Raw genomic sequence first — 19225 nt, 5'->3', positions numbered from 1 at the left:
TCCCAGCAACCACATGGTGGCTCACAACCATCCATAATGAGATCTGATGCCCTCTTCTGGTGCATCTGAAGACAGCTACAGTATACTTGGATATAATAATAAATAAATCTTAAAAAAAAAAAGAAATGTAAATGAAGAAAATATCTAATAAAATACATTTTTTAAAAAAAGGATTTTTAGCAGAATGTGGTAGAGTACACCTGTAAACCCAGTGCTTGGGAGGCTGAGGCAGGAGGAGGATGAATCCCAGGCTACATACCAAAGCTTCCGTCAATTTTGTCAGGAGTGGGGATAGCCCTAGAGCCTTGAATATGCTAGGCAGGTGCTCTGCCACTAAGACAACCCCTGGTCCCTCCCTGGAGGGGGGACTCTAGGCAGAGGCTCTACCACTGAGCCACCCTCCCAACACCTCACTAGGAGATTCTTTCTAAGGGGAACACATTTCTAACCCTTAGTCCTGTAGGCTTTTTTTTTTTTTCTTCCCAGAAAGGGTTTCTCTATATAGTCTTGACTGTCCTGGAACTCACTTTGTAGATCAGGCTGGTCTCGAACTCAGAAATCTGCCTGCCTCTGCAGATTTCTCCTAGTGCTGGGATTAAAGGCGTGTACCACCGCTGCCCGGCTACCCTATAGGCCTTTCAATGTGGCCGTGATGGCAGAAAGCCCAAGGATAGCTGAGAGGAAGTTCAATTCAGGCGCACTTTTGAAGCCTCTGATTGCATCATGTTTGCTGTTGTTCCCGTGGCTAAAATCCAGAGTCAGGCTGAGAGAGCACATCCAAGTGCTTGTCTACGGAGAGGCTGGACTGGGGAACAGTGGGTCACGCTGGCTCAAGAGTTCAGCTGCTTGGCCATCACAAACTTTTGGAAGCATTTGAAAATCACCATCTTGCTCTTGCTGAGCATCGGGGGAGATGCTCAGCAGATGAAAACTGCGTCTTTCACAGCACATAACCACACAGTCACTTAGAATGAATAAATTAAATAATAGACACACATAATAGCATTCCTACCCTTTTATTCTTTTTTCCAAAACACACCACAGGATGACCAGACAGATCTGTCGCCCACATTCCAACAGACAACTCCTTCATGAGCCAGAAGTGTGGGATTTTCTCTGTTGAGGAGAACACCTCATCCATTCACCAACTTTTGAAACGTGCTCTTCTTTCAAGGGCAATGCCAAGATTGTGTAGCTGCAATTCCAGCATAAAGGACTGACATTTCCCAGAGTTCCTGTGCCCAGGCTCTTTCAGACCCGAGGTGCCTCATGGGAGCACCCTGCTGGCAGCAGGTGGCGTGTGAACCTTTCCTATTTGGAGGCTTCCAGGGGCCTTGCTATGGGGAAAAGCCTGAAAAATCCTGACAATAGATTATCTAGGCAACATCTGTAGTCATTTACACCTGCAATCCCAGCTCTTTAGACGCCCAGAGCTAAAGAGTAAGGCCCTATCTCAGGGGTGGGGGTGGGGGATCATAGTTTAAAAGGCAGCCACCTCTACCTGTAATCCAGGACAAGGAGAGGCTGGGACAGGAGGAGCACCTGGCGCCAAGTGTTTGAGACAGCCTGGATCCTCCATCTCAAGTAACAGAACAAAAATAGGCAAGGAATCACAAAACAGAAGTGCCCTCTACAAGTTTATGGAGCTGACCAGGACACACACAATGGCTCCCATATGCTTCTTCCGATGCGTCTAGCATGGGCCTGCCTCAAGGAGGAAGGAGAGCAGCAAAGCACAGGACAGGCATGCCAGGCGGCACCAAAGCAAGAACCTGCGAGAGCCGGGCATCATGCCACGTGCCTGTGGTCCTGGCACTGGAGAGACGCAGGCAGGAGGATCAGGATTTCAAGGCCATCACCAGCTACATGCCGAGGTGAAGGCAAGCCTAGGCTATGTCAAAATACCAAAAGTGACAAGGAGTGTCTGGAGAGCTCAGGACACTTAATAGGAAGCCACAGGAGACCGAGTTTGGCTGTCACTGTAGCCAGACCAAGGGAAGTGGGGCACAGGCAGTAGAGGAGTAGCATTTGAGTTCCAAGCTTCTCAGGTGGGGCTGCAGAACCTGGGAGCTGGGTATGTGTGTGAGCACATTCACATGCCAGTGTTTGCATGCTTAGTAACGCATGTGAACGTGTAACACAGCAAGTACTCAGCTGCCTGCTGTGATGGTTAATATTAACTGACAGAATTTACATTTACCCTGGACATGGCTATGGAGGAATGTCTAGACGGCGCTAAATGAGGCGAGGTCACCTACTGTTTGAGACACTATTCCATAGAGCTGTGGTCCTGGGATGAAACAAAGGAGAAAGCCATTTCTCTGCTTCCCAAAGGTGGCTGCAGTGTCTCACTTTCATGCCATCATGATTGTTCCACAATGGACTGTATTGTTGGACTATGAGCCAAATATGTGGCTAATGCCAAAGGGAAAAAAAAAACTATCTCAGATTCTATTTGTACTTGATCCACTGGAACATCACAGGTTCGGGAAAACTAAGCCAGGAGGTGAGGCAGGCCTGTGATCCCAGTTACTTGGGAGGCTGAGGGGGTAGGATCCCAAATTCAAGGCCTGTCTGGAATAGAGTGAGTTCAAGGACAGCCCAAGCAACTTAGTGAGACCTTGTCTTGAAATATGGATGTAGCTCAGTGGTGGAGCCCCTGCCTAGAATCCCCCAGTGAGGGGCTGGGGGTGTGACTCAGTGGCAGAGCCCCTGCCTAGAATCCCCCAGTGAGGGGCTGGGGTTGTGTCTCAGTGGTAGAGCCCCTGCCTAGAATCCCCCAGTGAGGGGCTGGGGATGTGTCTCAGTGGTAGAGCCCCTGCCTAGAATCCCCCAGTGAGGGGCTGGGGGTGTGGCTCAGTGGTAGAGCCCCTGCCTAGAATCCCCCAGTGAGGGGCTGGGGGCGTGGCTCAGTGGTAGAGCTCCTGCCCAGAATCCTACCTGCAGCCCAGCACAGAGCTAGGAACATGGTTCTAACAGAATGTTTGCCTTTAATATGTGAGGCACTGATTGAAACCCCATCATTGGGGGGAACTTATCAATATAAATGAAACATGGGTACGTGAATTGGGCCTTCCATCGATCAGTTCAAGCATTTCTGATTAGGTGTCTCGGGTGTAAAGAACACATCGGTTCTGATGATTCCACGAAAAGAACGTCGGGCTGATCTAGGAGCTTTAAGATGGAAGCCAGGTGCTGTGGTGTAGAGCCATAACCCCGGCACTGGGGAGACCGAGGCAGGGCCAAAGCTGGCCAACTCACGCATCAGGAAGGACTTAGTATCAGGCCGGCTGAAGATGGCCTGAGCAGGGAACGAGAAGATGCAGGGAGGGGCCGTAGCTTATGGGCCTGCCATTCTCTCTCACTGAAGACCGCCTTAAATTTCGAATACTCGTGTGCCAACCCGAGGTGCGGGGATTACAGGCACAAACACCCGAATAAGGTGCCTCCTCATAGGGCGGATGGTGTCAGAGGTGAGAGTTCAGGGTTAGACGGGAGCAAAGCCCAGCTGTGCAGGCCTCCGATTATTAGTTATTAGCCCTCAGAAGCTCTTATGGGTCTAGCCCTGTCTTTTCATCTACTAGGTGAAAATACATGGCCCTCGTTCATGTAGTGACAGCCGCCAAGCTGCTGCTTCTGTTCGCTCTCCCACCAGGTGCTTGTTTCTCCCTCTTTGTAACAAGATTACTGACAATTCCAGGCCACGTGCCAGTGATCAGTAAACTAAGAAAATAAATACTAGGCACCTACTGTGTGTCAGGCACTGCTCTGGGTGCTAGGGTACACCCAAGAGAAAGACAAGCAAGGAGCAAGAGCCAACGAACAGGCAAGTGAGGGGATGAGAATACAGCCGTTGGTAGTAATGTTCACTACAGAGACGACCAAGTGGCCAGGATCAGTGCAAGCTACTTTGGGTGGTCATAGAGCCATTTCGGGGAGACCTGACAGATGAGGACCCTATCCCAAAAAAGGATAGGGAGGCAGAGCGCCCGTAGAAAACCAAAAAATGCACAAGTCCTGAGGTGGGACCTGAGCATCATCAGGCTTGCTGGAGATGGGCTGAGAATGGAGAAGAGGCAGGACCAGGCCACACACTGTCCTGCTATGTTGATGAGCCTCTGGCCTGCATCTCACCTGCACAAATCGGACAGCGCCATGGTCGTGGTTTCTGCCTTTGCCTCCCTCCAGGCACTTTCCCATGGCACTGAAGGCTTACCTAGCTATTCTGTGGGGGACCCCCCACACACACACACACACAGCAGTATCCTATGTGGGACCAGCAGCAGGTGTCTAGGAGAAATCAGAGAAAGTCATACAGAAAACCACATAGACTGCTACAGCAGGAGCACATCACTCTGAGGCCCTGCGGTTAAGGTCCATATGACAGAAGAAACCAGTCATGAACTAAAGCAAAGCAGGAGCATGCATGCCAGAGACCCTGAATCACCCAGCACCTATAAAACGGGGGTAGTCACACCTTCTTGGTAGAGCTCGGAGAGGCAGCTGCCAGCATCCCAGGGAAGGTCCCAAGTGTGGGTTTCTATTCTTCCATACCCTAAAGACCCTATTCCTAGGCTCTGGCTGTCAGAAGACAACCTTACCCACACCCTCCCTTGTCCCTTCCCTTCAATTCTGTGAAACAGTATCCGTCTACACTAAAGCTTTGGAGAGCAAATGACTGACAATCTTCTGCACTCCAAGAGACCAAAGGGTCTCCAGCAGGCCCCTGGTCTCCACAGGGCTTCCTGCCACCTAAGAAATGACAACCAAAGTCTTCTTAGGAACCGGACTTTTTCTAAGGCTCTCACAGCTTCCACAAATCTGTTCTTTCATCAGGCAACTTACATCTCTTTCCTTTTGGGACCCAGCACTCCAAGGGTTCTAACTCCCCTCAGGCCCATAGCCATAGGTTCGCTCACAGGCAGGCAGGGATCAAGGCTTCTAGAGATCCACAACCAGGTGTCAGCTGGATGCCAAGAAGCTCCCATTTCTAGGAGTCCCAGGCCCTCAACTCCCTTTACTGCATTGGTATCTGGATGACACACTTCTGGCGCATAGAGCCTACTCCTATTCAGTACCTAGGAAATCGGGTGACTGTAAATCTCAGGTTTCAACGAGATGTCAGTCTCCTTCAAGTCTCCGGGTTTGAATAACAGAATATCACTTCTTAATCTCAGAGGCTGCGGGGCCAAGAACTAAGTCACCAGACACCCCAAGCCCCACCGCACACCTCATTGGTTGGGCTCTGGGGGTCCCAGCACCGCCTCAGCATCAGCTAGCATCTCATCTAGGGCTTGCAGGAGTACGCCGTGCGCAGCGCGGTAACCCAGCCCACCTGTTGCCGCAGCACCACCCGCCGGCCATAGGAAGGAGAGCGCGCCCAACGCCGCACCTCCCGCCGTGCCCTCACCTGCCCAGGACCCCAGCCTAGCTTCTACCTCCGCTCGCGTCACCGGGCCGGGGAAGCGCGTGCGCGTTGCCAGTACTCCGGGAGCCAGGCCCAAGGCGCGCTCACGTCGTGCTACCGCCGCGGGTTCGAGGCCTAGCGCGCGCCTCCACTCGGCCAGCTGTCCCCGGAGAAGAGCCACATCGCAAGCCCAGCCCAGCCCTGGTACTGGAGCGGCGGCCGCCGCCAGGCTAGCCAGCAGAGCTGGCCTCCAAGCCCCTGCCCGTAGCGCTGTCGCCTTCCTCCGCGCCGCCTGGGGACTTGCGGGTGGCAGCGCCAGCAGCAGCGCTCCGGCTTGAGCTGTGGGCAGTGCGTGATGGAGCCAGGTTCCGAGGCCCGGGAGACCGCCGGGCCGCATCGGGAACACCGGCGGAGGCGCTTCCTCCAGCACCTCCCACAGCTCATCCTCCGGGCTCCGAGTGGCAGTGCACCCCAAGTCCCCAATGCCAGCTTTCTTTCCTTCGCTGCGTGCATCCCCTGAGTTCCCATCGCTTGCATTCTGGGCCTTTTCTTCTTCCAGAACCTCGGGTGGATCTTCGCCCTGGCCGTCCGTGCGCACTCCGACGAGTGGAGCATCTGGGGACACCAATGAGCGGACCTGGGCCCAGTTCTCCTCCGTGGGAGCCCCGGGGGTTACGAGGATCAGGGCATCGTAGTGGGTTGGGTGAGGGGTGACGGCAGGGGATGTGGCCGTGGGGCCCAGGGGAACGGTCCAGAGCACTACGTTGGGGCGCTCTGGAGCAGGATAAGGGGTGGGCTCAGAGGGTGCTGAGGCAGGTGCAGCACCTGGGTCTCCAGGATCCAACCCCAGCAGCATATCTAGCACAAGGCCTACATTGGTGGTGCCGGCCACCGCCAAGTCCAGTCGTGCGCTGCCCAGGCGCTCCAGCCCAGCGCGCACCCACGACAGCGCCGCCTCCAGGCCACCGGTCTCGAAGGCCTCACGAACAGCTTCCAGCTCCGCGGCGCCCAACACCTCGAAGCCATCCTGGGCAGGAGGCAGGAGCCTGCGGGGGGGTTCCGAGAGAGGGTGGGAAAACGGTCAAAGGCAGCAGAGCTTTAAAAGCAGGAAAAGCTGGGCTGAGTGAGCAATTACGGGGGTGGGGGGGGGGAATCTCTCTGACTCTCAAGAATTTAAGTAGGAAACTAAAGCATATAGAATGAAGGCACGGCTGGGCGTGGCGGTGCACGCTTTTAATCTCAGCCCTAGGGTGGCAGAGGCAAGCAGATATCTGAGTTCAAGGCCAGCCTGGTCTACAGAGCCAGTTCCAAGACAACAGCCGGAAATACAGAGAAATCCCCGTCTCGAAAAACCAAAAAGAAAAAAAAAAGTAAAAGGAAAAAGGAAGAGAGAGAGAGAGAGAGAGAGAGAGAGAGAGAGAGAGAGAGACCAGGTGGGAGGGACCGTAAGAGTTAAGGGAAGAGCTTAGACCACCCAGAGGTCTGGATCCCGCAGGTAAACTAACTTATGGTCAGGTTTCCAACAGAAACTAAGATGAGGACCCTATTTGGACTTCTCTTGATACAGCCCTCGGGATCAGAGCTTTCCCAATGATGCGCTGGGCAGGACACGTTTTCTATGGCCTTACAGGAAGGCGAGGACATGATGGCAATTTCAGTATGGCCTATGGTGTCCCCAAGGGTGTATTCCTGAGGGTGGATGTGACGAAGAGAGACCTCATCTAGTACTGGTGGGCCAGCGAGGTTAACTAATCAAATGAGAAGCAGCTCTCCAACTGATGCAGACCCTTCCTGAGTCGCATTCTGAGAACCATAAAAGGAGGCAGCTGGCAGGTGGGGAGGGGGTGGGTGGACCCGAGAAGGAAATGGAAGAACGGGCAAGCAACCGGATATAAAGCTCCTTAAGGGTTTGGTGTTAGCGTAAGGAAGGATGGGAGGGGAGTCACTTGAGAACTAAGCCAGTGAGGAGGATGGTAGTGCTGGAGAGGAATCACAGATGCCACGGAGAGATGGTAGTCCAGCATCTTGTCTGACACAAGTATTTGCATATATATCTGGGCTTCTCGAATTCTCACCAGAGAGGGGAGCTTGTGGTGTCAGAGAGCTTGCACGAAACAGGACCTTTGTGGTGGGCTTTCCAGTTGACCCCTTGACGATGCAGGCTTTAAATGACAGAAAAGTGATCCCTGCATATGGCAGAGTCTCTGTGATCTCAAAATCTATGCTCATGGGTGAGGGGTGATGGGGTGCTGTCCTAAGCAAATAAGTAGAGTACGGACGAAAGGACAGCTAAGAAAAGCCTGCGTCTAATACACTAGGAACAGGGCTCGAGAACTTTAAAGACCTCGGTAGCTGAGTTGGATATAAGGCCACCCCATCCAGCCCCAACTGTCCCCTCACCTCTGCAGCGCCTCCGCCCGGGTCCGCAGCACCACCTGCAGGCGCTCTAGCTCCTCGCAGCGGTCACTGCTGCCGCAATCCGCCGGCAGCACAAAGAGAGGCGCAGCTCCTAACCCAGCACTGTCCAACAAGGCTGCAGTCTCATCCCGGGCCTGAACTGCATTCTGGGAATCTCCAGGGCGCAGATTCCGTACAGCTAGCAGCGGGGTTCCTCTGGCCAGGGCGGCTCGCGCTGCCTCTCCGAGAGCTGGGGTCAAGGGCTCCTCGCTCCCCTCAGATCCTGGTAGCACCAATACCAGCAAGTTGGCCTCCGCCGCCCAGGGTCCGGGAGCTGCGGGTGGGCAACTCAGCTCACCCAGGAAGAGGCCCGGAGCGGCAGCTCTCAGGCTGGGGACTCCAGAGTCCTGCCGTCCATCGGGAATCTCTACCGTGTCCACATTCTTACCGCATAACGCGGCGATCAGGGCAGACTTTCCCGAGCCGGGAGGCCCCAGGAATAAGGCAGTCACGTCACCCTGCGGCAGAGGCATTGCTGGAAAGCAAGAGGCGGGGGAAGAAATCGGTCAGGGAGCACGTAAGACTTTTTGTTTGCTTCTTTTTCTAAGTCAGCGTCTCGCTGTGTAGTCCTGGCTGGCCTGACATTCAAGAGATCGATCTTCTCCCCTCTGCCTCCCAAAGTGCAGAGATTAAAGGCGCGCTCCACCGCACCAGTCAACACCCTCTCCTAACTGCTTCACTGTAGATCCAGGCTTCAGTCCTCCAGCCTGCCCTCTACTTCCATTCTCCAGTGTCACGCTGCAGGACCTAGAAACCCAACCCCTAGGGCCTATTCCCTGGAGAGCCAGGTGTATGCCCATTCTCCACACGAATGCATTTCTCTATTAAAAAAAAAAAAAAAAGAAGGAAAACAAAACCAAACCAAACCAAACCAAAACTCAAAAACCTGACTGGCAATCTCTCGGGAACTCGAGAATGGTCTTTCCCCTCCCCGTTCCAAATCACCGACCGAGCAGAGAGGTGACACGCCTGGAGAGCACGGAGGCCCAGCCCCTTAAGACGAGCTGACGGAGGCTGAAGGGGCAGGAGTGTCCGGATTTAGAAACATCCGGACTCCTTCAGGTGGCTCTATCCTGACGTCATTCCTTCCCAAACCGGTGTGTCTTGGAGTGCCACTGCGGAGAGGCAGAATTTTTAGCAGCTCCTTCTTTTTAGCTAAGGCTGTTTGGGCAAAGGCACAATAAAACCCATGCGCGTGCGCAGAAAGTTTTGGGGCGGTGCCCCACCACGACCAGCAAACAATACGCCTGCGCAGTACGTTAAGGGCTTGTACGGCGAGGGGGGACAGGAAGCGATACGCTCACGCAGTAAGCTTAGCGTTGTACGGAGTGCACAACCAACGTCATCATCACGCACCCCAGTACAGAAAAGGACCTCTCCACTTGCCCTTCCGAAGACTTGGCCGCCGTGACTGTATTAGTGCCGGACTGAAACCTTGAACCTGACTTGGAGACCATGGTGGGGCAACAGGGCCCGGAGATCACTGGAGTCTGGAGACTAGGAAAAACTATCCCGCTCTCCTCCGGTGGCAGAGTTGTGGCGACCAACTGTCAGGCGCAGCTAAGGGACAGTCTTCGGGGAGGAAAGCGAGAGGCCACCATGACCATCAAGAACTAAGAGCAGAAGGCAGTGCGTGGGAGCAGCGTGATCCAGAAATGAGCTAGTGAACGCGGGCGGCGGTGACTGCGGGTGAAACCTGAATCAATGTCAGAGAAGAATGTCTCCTGGGAGAAGGCGGGCTCAAGTGTGAGCACCACTGCTTGTGCCGGGGTTAGGGTTAGGGTTGACACCTGAGAAACTAGGATGAGGCTGGTACGAAACACCAAGGGTTCCACCTTCGAGGGAATTCGGTTTCGCGAAGATGAGGACACAAGGGTTTGAAGACCGAGGTGTCACAAACCCGAGGAATCTCCCATGTGAGGCTGCTGAAGCTCTTCTAGTGAGAGTGTCATTAGTGTTAAGGTGGCACGCGGGTAGCCACGCCCCCTCTCTCTTTTTGTTTTCATTATCAGAACATCGCCCTGAAGAGACTGTAGAGGGCAAGCTTCTCCCAAGGAATGGAGTCCAGACAGCTCAGGAGGCGACCTCTTTGAGTACTGCCAGAAAGGGGATGAGTGCAGGAGTGACACTAAAGGGAACCTCCATATCTCGACGCCCCGCCCTGCTGAAGGTGGCCTCAGTGACTACCTGCCAGGAATAACCTCCTCTCATGATCAAAATTATTTTCCTTGATTTGGGCACACAAACAGAAGCAGGACAACACTTAGAGGACTAAAGAGCTGCCAGGCGAGGATTGGGTTGTGGGGTGTGACATTGTGACTGGCAACATCATTACCTGGAGTGAGTCCCCAGGGTTCTTGTCCCACTTTCCCCCTAGACTTTCTTTGGTTTTTTAAATTTTTTTTTCGAGACAGGATTTCTATGTGTAACCCTGGCTGTCCTGGAACTCACTCTGTAGACCAGGCTGGCTTCGAACTCAGAAATCTGCCTGCCTCTGCCTCCCAAGTGTTGGGATTAAAAGCATGCGCCACCACTGGCCGGCTCCCTGGACTTTCAGTACTCCGGTAGCAAACGTGTGCAACATTGGCTGTAGTGGTAGCACACCTTTAATCTCAGCGCTTGGGAGGCAGAGGCAGGCCGTTCAATGAGGTTGAAGCCAGCCTGCTCTGTAGAGAAAGTTCCAGGACATCTAGGGCTACAAATCTTGTCTGTCTGTTTGTTTGTTTGTTTGTTTGTTTTCAAGACAGGGTTTCTCTGTGTGGCCCTGGCTGTCCTGGAACTCACTTTGTAGACCAGGCCGGCCTTGAACTCAGAAATCCACCTGCCTCTGCTTCCCGAGTGCTGGGATTAAAGGTTTGCGCCACCACGGCCGGCTGACAAATCTTGTCTTAGTAAACAAACCAAAAAGGGCATCACACCTCACTTGCATGGGGCAGTTGTGGAATTAGCTGTAGAAAGGGGAAAACTTGACTTTAATGAAATTTAAAGTATAACGTCTGCTTTATAACAGCAGTTCCCCTGACTGCTCTCTGCACTGGGTGCATTCGATGCCAAGTATGAAGGAGTGACCTTGATTGTCTCATTTGGCTCTAATGGCGGGCTGCAGTGTACCGAGGCTGTAGTATCAGTGTCTCACAGGCATAGACCACAAGGAACACACCTGGCTTGGACAAACTGGGATTGCCGTTCTCTTTCAAAACCCTGTATTTAAGCCAGGCACTGGTGGTGACTCTGGAGGTAGAGGCAATTGGATCTCTGAGTTCAAGGCCAGCCTGATCTACAGAGCGATTCCAGGACAGCAAAGGCTACACAGAGAAACCCTGTCTCAACAAACAAACCATAAAACAACCACCAAAACCAACCAACCCAAAAACCCCTGTATTTAAGACAAGTGGTGGTGGCTCATGTTCTGGCACTCAGGAGGGAGAGGACGGTGAATCCATGAATTTGATACCAGCCTGGCCCTCAGACTGAGTTCCAGGGCAACCAGGGCTGTCACATAGAAAAACCCTGTCTTAAAAAAATTCCCCACCCACACACACAATTTGGTGGTGCTCAGAACAAAATTGAGAGATAGCTTAGGAGTTAAGAGCATTTGTTGCTTTTACAGGTCTCAAGTTCAGTTCTCTCACCTACATATTGGCTCACACCATATATAACTCCAGGTACTGGAGATCCAATGCCTTGTTTGTTTTTTTAAGATTTATTTACTTATTATATGTAAGTACACTGTAGCTGTCTTCAGACACTCTAGAAGAGGGCGTCAGATCTTGTTACGGGTGGTTGTAAGCCACCATGTGGTTGCTGGGATTCGAACTCCGGACCTTTGGAAGAGCAGTTGGGTGCTCTTACCCACTGAGCCATCTCACCAGCCCGATCCAATGCCTTCTAACACCACCAGGCATGGATATGGTGCACACACATGCAAGTAAACAAAATAGATAAATAACCAAAATCAAGAATTTGTGCATAGTAGGCAAGTGCTCTGCCACTGAGCCACGCCCCCAGCCCCTCACTGGGGAATTCTAGGCAGGGGCTCTACCACTGAGCCACGCCCCCAGCCCCTCACTGGGGGATTCTAGGCAAGTGCTCTACCACTCAGCCACATACCAAATTTATTGGACACTGCAAAATATACCGTGTGGAAAGAGCCAGGCAGAGTGTTCAAAAGAATTTATAGAATTGGACTTGTGTATGTGGTTTTAGGACAGGTTCAAAGAAGAGGGTTATTAGTCAGAACTGGATGCTGCCAGAAAGCAGAAGCATCTATGATTGGGTTTTTGTCCTGTTTTTCTGAGAGAAGGCCTCTAGCTAGGAGCAGTGCTACAGTGTCTACAATGAACTGAGACAGCAACTGCCAGTCAAATGTGTAGCCCCAGCTGGCCTATAGACCAGGCTGGCCCTGAACCCATAGTGGTCCACCGGTCTCTGCTTCCCAAGTGCTGGGACTAAAGCCATGTACCACCACACCTGGCAATGACTTAAGAAATCCAAGTGGTCAGTCAACCTGACCCAGGAGGGAGGGGGTGGGGTGGGACTGAGATTGCTACAGAAGCAGTTCTTCATGTGAGACAGTCACACTCATGGCTTGGGTGGGATTCCTTCTTGTCTCCCATCATTGCCTTGCCTCTAGCTGCTGATCTGTGAAACTGTGTCTGCTCCCTAGCCAGAGACCTAGCAGTGTCAACTCCCAGGTGCCTGGGCTGCTCGGCACTGCCTCAGGAGCAGTAATGGCCGCCATTGCAACATTGTAATGGTGTGGAGTTGCTCCGGTCAGGACCCCATTTTTCTGGCTGATGAGACTTGTCCTTGCCTAGGAAATAGAGATTCTGCCCTGATAGTGTCTTTTTTATTATTTTATTTATTTAATGTATTATTTTATTTATTTAAGTGCATTGTAGCTGTCTTCAGACACACCAGATCTCATTACAGATGGTTGTGAGCCACCATGTGGGTGCTGGGATTTGAACTCAGGACCTCTGGAAGAGCAGACAGTGCTCTTAACCACTGAACCATCTCTCCTGCCCCCCCCCCCCAATAGTGTCTTAATCACCACGGGCAGGCAGCCTGGGCTCTAATACTGGCTGTGCCTCTTCATTTCACCACTCACACACAGCAGACCTACCTAGAGTGCTGTCCAACAGAAAGCAGACCTTTTGATGACTGGTGCGGTTCCAAGGCCAAAGACAAGTCTTGGAGATTCCCCCTGGCCTTCCCTTCACCCCTCCCTCGTCCCTCAGGCTGCCTAGACGTTCTGCAGTACAGCCACTGCCCCAGGTTTCAGTTATATTGTATGAGCAAGAACACTGGAAGACTTTGTGGCCCAGAAGCTGCAGGGGGCAGGATGTGGTGGTGGAGGCGGCATTGGGAGGGAGGGGGAAGGAGAGCTCTTCATTCAGTTTCATCTCTGCCAGCTCCTCCCCCTCCTCTAAGGCCTTGTCCACCCATGAGGCCACAGGCCAGGCACCAAGCCACTCTGTTCACCAAGACCCGGTCCTCTTCTGTGAGGTAGCACCACCAGGTACAGGACACCCACACCACCCCTGGCCTCTCGGCTTGCACTGAGGATGTTCTGGACAGCGCTCAGGAAGCAGGACCTCATTGGGAGTGCTGGGGGGGGGGGGCTCTGAGTAGCTGTGAACCCTCTCTGCAGTGATGGGGCTCTACAGCTGGGGAATCCACCCTACACCAGGGGCATAGGTCTCCTGGAAGAACTGAATTACCCTACCAAGAAGGCAAAAGGTGAGAGTGACATCTGCATTCTTTGGAGAACACAGGGCCTTCCCGGAAGCAGAGATGTCAGATAAATGGACTTGTTGGGGAAGCGAGGGGGAAGGTTACTCCTAGCTCCCTCATTCCTAGTTAAATAGCTTCAGATTCTGTAATTACACTTAATTTTTCTCAGATGGATGCCAGGGCTGCAGGAGGAAGTTGCCCTGGCTCTGTGCCTGGGTGGAGGCAGGGAAGGGACGCGCTGCTGGCTGGCATTGGACCTTCCTTGGGAGGACGAGAAACAGGATTGAGCTGGACCCTGAGCTACCAGGGGTCAGGGGTGTGGCTCACAGTTCTCATCCCCATCTCTTCCAATCCTATGCCAGCTTTCCCTGACTCTGAGGGTCAATGGTATTGCAAAGTACTGCTCACTGCTGATACTTTACACCGTATTTGACTAATTTTGAGTACCATTCTAGTGACAGGATATTTTTATATGCACAAATGAGGAGGCAGGAGTAAACCAGCAAGGAAGGGCGTCTAAAGACCATATATCCATATTAAAGTATCTAAAGGGGGAGATCTGGCTTCTGCGTGGGGACCACCAGGGAACATATGGGAGTGGGAAGAAGGGAGCACAGGACTGGCTGGCCGGCCCTGTAGAAGAACTGGTTTGGAATCAAACAGAGAGCCTTCTGCTTTGTGTTTCACTTGGCCAACACTGAGCTTTCCTGTGGAGACCATGGGTTGGTTTTTTTTGGCTCTCCTGAAAGACGAAATGAAGAGCTTACATTGTCAATAGGGACAGGGCTGTGTGTATCTCCCTTGCCCTGGGAATGAGTCCCACTAAGCCTATATTATATATTACTCCCTGAGGAATTTAAATGTCTAAAGGTGAAGTAGACGTAGGAATGATTCCTGTCTCTCAAATCTTAGTGAAACCAACAAACACCACTTTGCCAGACTCCCTTGCAGCTAGTTATGATGGAGTTCTGACTAAAATCCCCAGGGAGAGTCCCCAAGTCTGGGAAAGAGACCTACCTTTCCTCCTCCTAAGTGGAATGTGGACATAGATAGGTACCCAGCAATCTTTACCATGGAGACAAAAGCAACACAGAATGGCAGAGCTGCCAAGCAGTGGTGGCCCACGCCTTGAATCCCAGCCCTCTCGAGGCCAGCCTGGTCTACAGAGAGAGTTCCGGGACGGCCAGGGCTACACAGAAAAACCCTGTCTGGAAAGAACAAAGAAGAAGGTTGGAGAGATGGGTCAGCTGTTAAGAGCACTGACTGCCTCTCTAGAGATCCTCAGTTTGAGTTCCAGCAACCACATGGTGGCTCACAACCATCTGTAGCTGGATGTGATGCCCTCTTCTGGCATGTCTGGAGTGTACTCCTATACATAAGATAAATCTTTAAACAAAACAAAGAAGAATGGCAAAACAAGTTAGCAGGAACCTAGGCCACTGTTACCTTCCCAGAGCATTGTTACTATGTAACAGGGAAACAGAAATGCTGTCTTAATTAAACCACCACTATTTTAGGTCCTTGTCCCATACAGGAGAATTCACAGCAAAAGGAAGGCAGGCAGGCAGACACAAAGTAGGACCAGTTCCAGCTTGTTGCTTGGTTTTGCAAATCAAGTTTTGGGAACACACTTGGACTCCATTATTTACTGTCCGGCTACCTTAACTATGACAGAAAACTGAGACACTGCCTCAGAAACTGTAGGACCTTCAACATTTGACCCTTTACAGTTAAGTAATGGCCAAGCCCTTGCCCAATGGCTGGCTTCCCCTTCTTGGACTTACTTGAGTCTGGACAGTGATTCTCACATGAAAACAGTCACCTCAGGCTGGTGTGGGCAGATGTGTGGCAGGGTAACCCTAGGGCTCCTTTGCCAGACACCAGAACACAGCAGAGTGCAGAGCTCACCCATACAGTGGTAGTGCAGCTGGCCAGAGACCACAGATGTCACAACAACCCACTTTATGCCTTTTGGCACCCAGTGGCTGTAGCCCATGTCCAGGGTTTGGGCTATAGTCGGAAACCTGGGGGCCCACCATCAGTGCCATTCAGATTCCTGGGATGCCATCTGAGGGATGTGGGGAGTGCCAGGGTGACAAATGGGGAAGAGGGAGAACTGGTGTATTCTCTCCAATACACAGTTTTACAGACATGAAGCCTTCCCCTTGGCACCTGGTGAAAGCCACTTCTGCCCTAGGTATTCTCCAGAGCCCATAGAGCTGCTTCCGTAACCTCAAACTGATAGATCAGATCTCCCAGGATGGTGGCCTGACCTGCTACACTCCTCACGCCCCTCAGATGTTACCCAGACTTTGAACGGCACTGATGGTGGTCCCCAGGTTTCCGGCTACAGCCCAAAGCCCAGGATAAGCTACAGCCACCTGATGCCAAAAGGTGTAAAATGGGCTGCTATGACTTCTGTGGTCTCTGGCCAGCTGTACTGCCACTACATCTGTGAGCTCTGCAGTCTAGCAAATTCTCATGCAGCCATACCCCTGACTTCTGGCTGTCCCCCCTGCCTACCACACCCACCTTCCAGTCTCCACCACATTCCACCCCAGGACCTCACTGGCATCCTCCAACGGCATCTGAGATCTTCACTTGTGAGGATCGGCAGTCACCTCCTTCCCAGCTGTGCACTCAGTATTTTCTAGCCACAAATGCCGGGCTGGGCTCTGCCGCAGGACCTCTGCACTTCTTCCCAGTGCAGTGCAGACACCACAGGTCTCTGCAAAAAGCCTCATTGTTTCTTTGGTCTCAACTCTTGCCACCTCCTAAGAGAAGTCTCAGTCTGCTCAGCTTGCCCGAATCTGCCTTTTACCACAGTTTCTCTGCAGGACTTCCCGGGGGCCTGGAGTAGCAGTTTTGGAGGGAATTTTCCTTATACTTGAATTCAAGCTCCTACAGATAAGAACTATTGGAAGATTGGGCCACCAACCACCACTGCCTCACCCCCAGTGACAGTGCGTAGGCTGCCAGGTTCCGCATGTGTCAAGAGCAGAGTCTTTAGCTGTGTTGACTTAGGGCTTTAGTGAGAGACCACCATTCCGGATGATGCTGGGGATTCCTGCAAGCTGTGCCAGGCTTCCTTCCTCTAGTTCTGAGCTTGAGGTGAGTACAGAATAGGAGAGGGGTAAAAGACTCGCCTGCTTGAAGGTGAGAGCAGAGGGTTAAGAACTCAAGGTGGGGCCGGGTGTGGTGGCGCACGCCTTTAATCCCAGCACTCGGGAGGCAGAGGCAGGCAGATTTCTGAGTTTGAGTCCAGCCTGGTCTACAAAGTGAGTTCCAGGACAGCCAGAGATATACAGAGAAACCCTGTCTCGAACCCTCCCCCCCCAAAAAAGACCTCAAGGTGGTCACGGCAACCACTGGGACTGGGGTAACCCACCTCTCCAGATGTGAGGAGCAGGTTTGGCAGTGGCCCCAAGATGGTGCCCAGGACTGCCGCCAAGTCTAACGACTTCCTCATATCCCTCAAGAGAGCCACGTCCGTTAAACTGCACTGCACAGATGCACCACGACGAAAGATCAGATGATGTGAAGAATGTAGTCCTGAGCCAATGAACTGTGCCTACGTGGAATAGGGTGATGGGGAGTGGACTAGAGGGTATAAAAGGGGATGGCCGAGAGAGGTCAGGGGATCTTTTTACTGCACAATGTTATGTTCCTGAATAAACTGCTTTGAGAAGGACATCGGTTTTGTTGCTTCTTTTCTGCTGGTTGGAGACAGTAGCGACATCCAGCAACATTAGAACTCCAGCACTTCTCTGTACTGAGTACAAACGCCACTTGCAGCCCTTGAGGTGGAAGCATGAGCCAACTGGCAGTGTCTTCAGAAGCTGCGAAGGACTTGTCCCTGCCCAAACCCCTGCTACCCCAGTCACCCCTGCAGTGGGACAGGTAAGTTTTTAAGACCGAGATGCTCCATTTAGCCCTGGCTGTCCTATTACAGGTCAGAGTTAGGAAGGCTGAGAACCACTGCCTCCGAGGAAGGACGACTGAAGTGGGAATGTCGGGTTCTTTGGAGAGTTCTATCATGGGATGCTCTGCTGAGGCAGACACAGGAGAGGATGTGTGACGCTTTAAAAGAACATAATTACAGCCCCACAGTGACAGGGCTCTCGCACTGGCTCACCTTGCACCGAGTACAAGTTGCTTGTCCTGACTCCGTAGAGAATAACTTGCCGAAGAACTTCTCATGATATTCCAGCCGCTTCTTGCCCTTCTACCATTCCTCGGAGCCTTGAGGTTTCTTTTGAATCGAGCAGCTGCTACTGATGCATGCCTGGTATTAACCAATTAGACTGGACCGCTGTTACTGATTCCTGTTCCATGTTTTGGACTGGACTGCTGATATAACAACCAAGATTGGGATCTTCCTAAAGAACTACTTCTAAACAGGTCCACAACCCCCACCCACTTATTAACCTTTCTTTTTTGCTACCTCTGGTGGGTGGGCTAGAAAGGAGGTAGAGTTAAAGAACCCTACTTAAAGCAGGTTTTGCAAACTCTAAGCCAACTAGTGATGGTTCATCTTCGCAACTCGACAGCACTGAGGAGAAGCCTAGAACTGTACAGCACATTGGTGTGCCCGGGAAGCTGTTTCCAGAAGACATTAGAGGCGGGGGGGGGGGGACCTCTGTCCACCGTGAACGTGAGTGGTACCATCCTGCTGTTGCTGGGCCTGGGCACACTACCAGAACCCCAAGAGCAGACATAAACATTCTGCTCCTGGCCACGTGACATGACTCTGCTCGTCCATAGGCCCACGGCTGGCCACAGGCTGAAAGAGAGCCAGTCAGCTTCTGTCCCTTGAGAGGCCTCATCAAACTCAGCAAGGGAGTCTACCGGCCATCAGGACTCTGCATCTTCAAATGGCATTAAGTGACCTTTAAAAAGGGCCAAACGGGGCCATCTGCCTTTCAATCTTGCCTATCAGTGGGGACACATCAAGACATTTGGGGAGAGGACATAGTCCTGGGACACTGAAGCCCATCAGAGCTTCATCTTGAACAGCGCAGTCTCCAGAACTGTAGTAAACTTACTTTCTTTATAAAGTACCCAGCCCCAGGCATGTTGTTACAGACAGATAAATGGACCAAGACACCATCCCCTTCTCATGGGCATCAAGTTGTTGCCAGCCCTGGGATGCTCAGCATCAATAATCAGTTATGGCAGAGTGGGTTTTAAAAAGATACTTTGGGGGTCTAGAGAGATGGCTCAGTGGTTAAGAGCAGCGACTGCTCTTCCGAAGGTCCTGAGTTCAATTCCTAGCAACCAAATGGTGGCTCATCTGCAATGAGATCTGACACCTTCTTCTGCTGCCTCTGAAGACAACTTAGATATAATAATAAATAAATAATAATAAATCTTTAGGCTGGAGCAAGCGGGGCCAACCAGAGCAACCTTCATTCCCAGCAACTACATGATGGCTCACAACCATCAGTACAGCTACAGTGCACCCATATACATAAAATAAATAAGTAAATCAATTAATCTTTTAAAAATGTTTTTAAAAAAATATTTTGGAGCCGGGCCTGGTGGCGCAGGCCTTTAATCCCAGCACTCGGGAGGCAGAGGCAGGCGGATTTCTGAGTTCGAGGCCAGCCTGGTCTACCAAGTGAG

General features: G+C 52.1%; 1 protein-coding gene across 1 annotated transcript; it reads right to left on the bottom strand.

The window, feature by feature from the left end:
* Positions 1-2853: 2853 nt before the first annotated feature.
* Positions 2854-9059, bottom strand: Irgq (immunity related GTPase Q). The gene is made up of 3 exons (XM_021219219.2): positions 8814-9059; positions 7808-8339; positions 2854-6453 (listed from the first exon to the last, which is right to left on the bottom strand). Exons 2-3 carry the CDS (start codon positions 8335-8337, stop codon positions 5232-5234), a joined length of 1752 nt encoding a protein of 583 aa, XP_021074878.1. The 5' UTR covers positions 8338-8339; positions 8814-9059; the 3' UTR covers positions 2854-5231.
* Positions 9060-19225: the final 10166 nt, after the last annotated feature.

Source organism: Mus pahari, chromosome 19 (genome assembly GCF_900095145.1).
Source record: "Mus pahari chromosome 19, PAHARI_EIJ_v1.1, whole genome shotgun sequence".
NCBI lineage: Eukaryota > Metazoa > Chordata > Mammalia > Rodentia > Muridae > Mus > Mus pahari.
The sequence above is the reverse complement of the archived record's forward strand: the minus strand, read 5'-3'. Positions and strand labels throughout refer to the sequence as shown.

Excerpts from the sequence above, each read along its gene's own strand:
- Irgq (XM_021219219.2), bottom strand. The coding sequence starts at position 8,337 with ATGCCTCTGCCGCAGGGTGACGTGACTGCCTTATTCCTGGGGCCTCCC. Across the intron at positions 6,454-7,807 it reads CGGGCGGAGGCGCTGCAGAG|GCTCCTGCCTCCTGCCCAGG; the intron begins GTGAGGGGACAG and ends ACCCCCCCGCAG.